The sequence below is a fragment of the Salarias fasciatus genome, chromosome 15, assembly GCF_902148845.1.
Source record: "Salarias fasciatus chromosome 15, fSalaFa1.1, whole genome shotgun sequence".
NCBI classification, from domain to species: domain Eukaryota; kingdom Metazoa; phylum Chordata; class Actinopteri; order Blenniiformes; family Blenniidae; genus Salarias; species Salarias fasciatus.
The window spans coordinates 24,331,699-24,339,263 of record NC_043759.1 but is presented as its reverse complement, the minus strand read 5'-3'; the positions used below and the strand labels follow the sequence as shown (position 1 = coordinate 24,339,263).

Here is a 7,565-nt window from a genome sequence, read left to right as displayed (position 1 = left end):
CTTTTTCAATGCTTCTTTCTTTCTTTCCTTCCTTCTGTGTTTATAATGAAGGTTTTATCAATGTTTTCAGAGGTTTTTCTTCTTCAATGCTTGATTTCTTTTTCTTTCTTTCCTTCCTTCCCTATGTTCGTAATGATATCAATCATTTTTGTTGGCAGTTTTGCTTCTTCGATGCTTCTTTCTTTCTTTTTGTCGTCTTTTTTCCCCTTTCTTCATCTTTCCATGACACAGTTTCATCTCTTCGTAGACAGGGTCCAAACCGGGGCCGAATGTAGGGTCAATACCGGGGGTGCACGTTTGAATCTTGCCGGGGCTGCACACAGGGCTCATCAAGGGGCCGAATGTTGTACCCACAATTGGGGCAATCCCAAGGCTCCCACTGGGTGTATGAGTGGGCCTCCTGCTGGGGGAGCGTGTGGGGCCCACATTGGAAGCGAGCGTTACGCTCTCGCTGAGGGCGCAAGTAGGGCCCATGTTGTGGACGCTGGTGGGGCTCACGTCGGGCACGTGCACGGGGCCGCCACTGTTGGTGTGGGTGAGGCTGCTGCTGGGGGTGTCGGTGGTCTCCATTCTGGGGACGTGGGAGCACCTCGCACTGGAGGTCTGGGTGAGGCTGCTGCTGCAGGTCTGGGTGAGGCTGCTGGTGGTCTGGGTGAAGCTGCTGCTGCAGGTCTGGGTGAGGCTGCTGCAGGTCTGGGTGAGGCTGCTGCTGCAGGCCTGGGTGAGGCTGCTGCAGGTCTGGGTGAGGCTGCTGCTGCAGGTCTGGGTGAGGCTGCTGCAGGTCTGGGTGAGGCTGCTGCTGCAGGCCTGGGTGAGGCTGCTGCAGGTCTGGGTGAGGCTGCTGCAGGTCTGGGTGAGGCTGCTGCTGCAGGCCTGGGTGAGGCTGCTGCTGCAGGTCTGGGTGAGGCTGCTGCTGCAGGCCTGTGTGAGGCTGCTGAAGGTCTGGGTGAGGCTGCTGCTGCAGGCCTGGGTGAGACTGCTGGCGGTCTGGGTGAGGCTGCTGCTGCAGGTCTGGGTGAGGCTGCTGCTGCAGGTCTGGGTGAGGCTGCTGAAGGTCTGGGTGAGGCTGCTGCTGCAGGTCTGAGTGAGGCTGGTGGAGGCCTGGGTGAGGCTGCTGCTGGAGGTGGACCTGTGGCTCCCGCCGGGGTCTCATGTAGGGCTTATACCGGGGTCCCATGTAGACCTCACGTCGGGGTCGCATACAGGGCCCCTGCTGGAGACTGACACCGGGGCGAGCCCAGGCCAGCACCACATAGAGGGCTTTGGTGCCCAACACGCGGCCGTTCATCTCCTTCATGGCCTTGCTGGCCTCCTCTGGGGACGAAAAACACACGAACCCATAGCCTTTGCACCGTTCCCCCTCTCTCACCACCTGTGGAAGAGACACAAGTTTAACTCTTTCAGTTCAGGCATGAAAAAATTCAATTGAACATCGTCTTTCTCAGAGTTCCTACTCATTCAAAATGCCTGTCACCTTAGTTTACACAGGACGTATTGGCATACGACAGGAATTAGGAATGAGAAATCCATTAAAGTTTGTAATTCACTGCTACTTGACTGCTCACCTTGACGCTTACGATGCTTCCAAATGGACTAAAAGCTCTGTACAGACGCTCCTCGTCCATGCCCGAGTCCAAGTTGTGGATGTACAGGTTGACCCCCTAGTTAATTCAAGGACAAAGGAGAAGTTAGTGCCAAACAGAATAACAGTCATTCACTCTCTGTAAACAGTACAGCCTGGACTCAAAGGTCCTCTGCCACTTTCATTCTGAGGGTGAAGGATCTGCTCCTCAAAAAGTGACCGGACACATGAGTTCAGTGACCTACTGACCTGATACCTGGCCCCGCGATCCAGGGTCTCGGGCTCAAACCGGCGCCTGAGCTCGATCTGCCGCTCTCCTCTCCTCTGGGCTCGGCTCACGAACAGCTGCCGGCCGTTGAAATATTTGCCATTAAGGTCGTCCACCGCCTGGGAGGAAATAAACATGGTTATCGTGATTTGAAGCAGAATGTGTCATCTACCCATCAATCATCCTCAGAAGTGGTTCTTACCTTCTGTGCGTCCTCATGTGTCTCGAACCGGGCAAATCCAAATCCCTTCGACCCTCCGTTCTCGTCCCTCATCACGCAGACACTGGATGTTGGTCCTGTCATAAACAGCAGCTGATTAATATCGGTTCACATCCTCAGCTGTGAATGCTGAGTGGAGATTAAATCTGACTCTCTTACCGTATCTGCTGAAGAGCTCTTTGAGCCTCCCATCATCCATGTCCTCTCCAAAGTTCTTGACATAGACGTTGGTAAACTCCCTGGACTGTATTGCCAGCTCAGCCTCCCTGTCCTCATATGGCTGGAACGGTTCGATCGTTCTGTTGAAGAAAATATCATGAAACATAAACCTGCCTTCATAACTTGCAGTAGCAGGATGGAGCAGTTTGAGGAGCAGAAGTCACACTTACACTTGCTGGTCGTTAAACAGCATGCCGTTCAGCCTCTTCGTGGCCTGCTCAGCGGCCTCTGCAGTTTCAAACTGCACGTAGCCGTAACCCCTGGAGATGTTGTTGTCGTCACAGGCCACCTAGAAAGAGGAAGACTCAGGAGTCAGAAACATTCACATCATCATGCATTTCCACAAAAACAATCAACTCCACAAGATTCAAGACTGTTTTGCAAAGTAAACGCTCTACATGTCAACAGGGCAAGGCCCCCGTACTCACTTTACAGGACAGCACTGTCCCGAAGGCTGAAAAGGTGTCCAGGAGGGCCAGGCTGTCGATGGACTTGTCAAGGTTCTTGATGAGGATGTTGGCCGCTCCGCTGGCTCTCTGGGAGGGGTTATGTTGGCACCACATGATCCGAACCGGCCGGCCGTTGATCGAAGTGAATGCCAATTCATCCAGGGCTCGCTCAGCTACACACAGACCACAAGAAAAGACAAAAAAAACAACAGCTTGTTAACAGGGTCGCCCCTCGAGATGCAGCATCACACAGGACTAAGACTGAAAACATGAAGAAAGACACTCTGGAGGCACAGCGCCTCCTTTAGAGCTTGTTTAGATAAAACTCACCATCTTGGCGGTTCTGGAAGTTCACAAAACCATAACCAAGGGAGCGGCGGGTCAGGCGGTGTCTGCAGATCCTCACAGAGATGACGGACCCCACCTGGCTGAAGGCCTCATACACCATCATCTCAGTGGTGCTGGGGTGCAGGTCTCCCACATAGAGAGAAGCTGTCGGGTTTATGGGCGCAAACTGGTCCATAATCATTGTCTTTCTCTTCCTGGAACCTGACAACTGAAAAGACATTGGTTCAGAACGTCATTATTTACATAAGTGTCTAATATCACAGCAATGACAAATACTATTCCCAGTTTTAGTGGAAACTTATAGAAACTCTCATTTAAAAACAAGTTTTCTTACATCTCTCAGTGAACGCTGCTCGAAAGGTTCTCTCGTCTGCCCAAATGTACTCATGAAATACTGTCACAAGATTCTCCTCGGTCCAAATGTGCTCTCAAACTGAAATCCAGAAAGATCTCGCTAACAGAAGCTCAGTCAGAAGTGTCTAACTCGCTGGTGGGTGATGTCTCTCCTCAGTAGGCCGCTGTGCCGATCCGGAGCTCTGAATAGTTCAGAATGGAGAGCTGAGTCTGGAGGTCCAGTACATCAGCTCTGGTGATGTCATCACAGCTTCACTTTGGTTCAGAGTTCCAATGTAGGATGACGTCTTCAAATTCCCCATAGTGATCTGCACACGCTGTTGCTATGGAAACCAGTTGGGGACATTATGTTGACTACAGTATTAATGCAGTAGAGTTCTCTCGCCCCCACAGCCTCATTTCTGGCTCAATCTGAACATATTATACATCAAATCGTAGCTACAGTCCTTGTGATTCTCACAGTGCTTTCATTTTCTCTCTATCTCAAATTTTTCTCTCTCCAGATGCGTTTGTTTGAGGAGAGTGCTGATTTTTCTCCCATCCACTCCAATGCATTCTGGAGAGAGATTTTCTGGCTGAAATCCAAAAGTTACGCATTTTAATAAACTCATTCCTGCTACATGGATGATCCTACAGACTTGACAATTTCAGTTTATTTCTATGAAAGGCTTCGAACGCTCACGGTAAAAAAAATCTTTTTCAATTTCACCTCTGGGTTACTGAAACATGACATTTCTGCAACCATGCAAACTGGATGAAAAACTGCTCAGATCTCAGCTCAGAGCTCACAGTGACACACACACACACACACACACACACACACACACACAGACAGTCTTGTATTTCTATCCTTGTGGAGACCGTCCATTGACTCCAGTTCATGTCTAGCCCCTAACCCTGACCCTTACCCTAACCCTAACCCACACCACAACAAAGCCTAACCCTAAAGAAATGTTTTTGCACTTTTACTTTTTTCAGTAACAAAAACATGGTCAAGAAAACACTGTTTCTCCTACTTAGGACCGGAAAAAGGTCCCCACAAGGCACGTCGTTCCACGTTTTGCTATCCTTGTGGGGACATTTGGCCCCGACAAGGATAGAAATACAAGAACACACACACACACACACACACACACACTTTTGACACTTACATTCGGGAGGCACGGCATGGCACTCATGATCATGAAAAACACCACCATCACCATGGAGGGGTGGAGAAGGTTGCAGTTGCAGGAACAGCGTGAGTGTGTCGAGGTGTGAGGGTAGGAGGGGCGTTTCCGTAAACCCACTGATGAGTGAGTCCGGCTCTGTCTCCTTGCTACGGCCCTTGTAGTCTTGAAAAAAGACGTCAAAAGAGTTGTCTCGTCTTCATGGAGGAGGTTTGTGACTCATTTAAACAAAAAGCACTCGCGGAGATCTATATGTCAAAAGAGATTATATTTATTTCCAACCAAAATCATATCGGCTCTCCGTGGTTGACTTTCCGGGGCGACAGTAGCTCAGTTGGTAGAGTGGGTCGTCTTATAACCGGAAGGTTGGCGGTTCGATCCCTGCTCCCGCAGGCATAAAACTGGCGTTGTGTCCTTGGGCAAGACACTTCACCCACCTTGCCTAGTATGAAAGTTGTGAGAGTGGCTGATGGCGCAGATTGGCAGCCTCGCTTCTGTCAGTCTGCCCCAGGGCAGCTGTGGCTACAATAGTAGCTTACCACCACCCAGTATGGTGTGAAAGGGTGATGTGATATTGCAGTGCTTTGGGCTCTGTCATGCAGGGTAAAAAGCGTAGTCCATTTCCAAAGAAAATATATAAATAACGTGTTTAGAGTGGTTGAAAAAACTGTTACTCCTCACTCCTTCCACACAAAGGGCATTACCTCTCCAAAACAGCTGATCCCTCTCTCTTAATTACTGGAGAGGGCCGGCAGCCCGGAGGAGGAGGCAGGTGAGTGGTTTTTAGCAACCAATCAGAACAAAGAATAGCGCCATGACTTCAGATTCAGACTCATCATCATCATCGTCATTTAAATAATGATAATTTGATCAACAGGCTCCAACATTCCGGCCCCTAATTGTTAGCCTTAGCGGAACAATTACACAAACAAAAGGAGCCAAACAAATAACAATAACGGGTAAATAAACTTGGAATTTTTATGTCCTAGTTCCATTCATTCAATGATCATTCTTTTCACAGTCCATGATGATGTCCACAGAAGCTGGAGAATCCTAGCTTCAGGTTCAGTTTATCCCGCTGCCTCCATCAGCAGACACAGTTTATCTATTGGTCGCTGGATTATGTTGTTCTTTGTCTTAACCAGAACACTCCTCACAAAGCCTTTGGCATCCGGAAATGTCTTTACCACACGTCCCATGATCCAGGAGTTTCTTGGTGCCGTGTCATCAACGATGATAACCAGGGGGCTATTGCACAAAACCAGGATAACGGATTAAGCCGGCAAACTGTTGTTATCCTGTGGCGATCTTGTGGTTATCCTGGACGAAGTTAGCCTCAAGTCGATTGCACAAAAGCTGGCCAAGTTTATCCCGGACCAGTCACCGTGGTGATTTATTCTCTGAAGCTAACCTGCTCCTCCACAGCAGGCTAACTACCCAGGATAAGATTAAACTGCTGTCAACAATGTGAGAAATGGGCGAGGTTTACAGCATTTCCTGGATTTTTCTACACATTACATCATTTAATCATCCTGCAGCCAAATCTTACTGCTGTAGTCGCTGCATCTGCAGGGTCTGGTTGACTTTAGTATTATGTTGTTGCTGAGATTATATGAAGACCAACATAACTTTCAACACAGACGTTTCAGAATCCTTTCTTTATTAATACAAGTCCTACAATAAAAGGTTCACAAATATTGTAAAGACAATGGAAAAAAAACCTTGATGAAATTGGTACGAAATCACACTGATGTAAAAAATAAAGAATAAAAAATAAAATAAAACAATCCTGAAGCTACACAATGAGTAAAATGAGAAACAAAGGAAAAATAAATGTCTCACACCACTGAAATGGACTACAATATAACAGACAGCATATCATTTTGTCTTAACTGTCTCCTGAAAATAGGAAAATCGTCCCATTTCAGGACTCCACCTTTAGGAGTGAAAGGGTCCCACATTCTGACTCCACTTTTTTAACGGCTAAAATCAGACAGAAATTCATTCTCAGAAGAAACAAATTTATCACTTCATGTGATAATTGCTCTTTGGGCTGCACTTAAGTAACTTACCAGACTGCAGAATATTTTTATGTTTGGTTTTCACCTGCTAGAGGTTCTTTTCTAGCCGGACAGGTTTGTTCTTCATGACAGATGAGGGATGAAACAGAACACAGCATGAGGACAATTGATTCCATTAGATAGCACGGACACAGAGTTGAAATATTCTTGAATAAATATCCTAAATATTGGCAAAATGCTGTTTCCCCCGTGTATTTCCTGTTTTTTATAATTAGCATTTTTGTATGATCATAATCATGGATCATATGCAGAATTAGGTCATTTTTAGTGTATGATTTGCGCATCACTATTTCACTTTAATAAAGCTGCGGCCTGCATGCAGTACTTGTCCTCACCATTGAAGCGTGGGGGCGCTATGCCTTAAACGTCACTTAAAGCAGACGTACAGGCTGGAATATATGGAGTGAAATTAATGGACGTGTTTTGTGTAAAGTCCTCGCTCTGGGGCACCCCCCTTTTTCAGTGAGCCCCCCCGACAGCCGCGGTATAGTCCGCACACTGCTGCTCATCCCGTGTGAAGTAAGATGCTCGTCCTTGTTCCATTTTCAATCTGTGATTCTGTGATCGATGTCGTGGTCTTCTGAAGAACGCCGTGAACGCGCACTTATCCTGATGCTCCTCACCTGGCTTGAGTAAGCCGCGTCTTTTCATCCTGGCTCGGCAAACGTGCAACCAATTAATCCGAGAAAACACGGACTAGGCTGACTCAAGCCGCACATTTTCATTTATCCTGGATGTATTTATCCGACTTTTGTGCAATAGCCCCCAGGTCTCCAGGATCCAGATTCCTTTTTGTGTTGTGCTATTTGTTTCTTTCTTGCAGCAGCGGAAGATACTCTCTCGTCCATCGCTTCCAAAAGAGATCAACGAGATAC

At 47.7% G+C, this 7,565-nt stretch overlaps 1 protein-coding gene across 1 annotated transcript; it reads right to left on the bottom strand.

Moving 5' to 3' along the window:
* Positions 1–277: 277 nt before the first annotated feature.
* Positions 278–3,261, bottom strand: LOC115402353 (polyadenylate-binding protein 1-like). The gene is made up of 10 exons (XM_030110861.1): positions 3,069–3,261; positions 2,718–2,911; positions 2,460–2,578; positions 2,230–2,369; positions 2,053–2,147; positions 1,832–1,969; positions 1,566–1,661; positions 1,167–1,372; positions 445–571; positions 278–403 (listed from the first exon to the last, which is right to left on the bottom strand). The coding sequence occupies exons 1-10, from the start codon at positions 3,259–3,261 to the stop codon at positions 278–280; spliced, it is 1,434 nt and encodes a 477-aa protein (XP_029966721.1).
* Between the last annotated feature and the right edge of the window lie 4,304 nt (positions 3,262–7,565).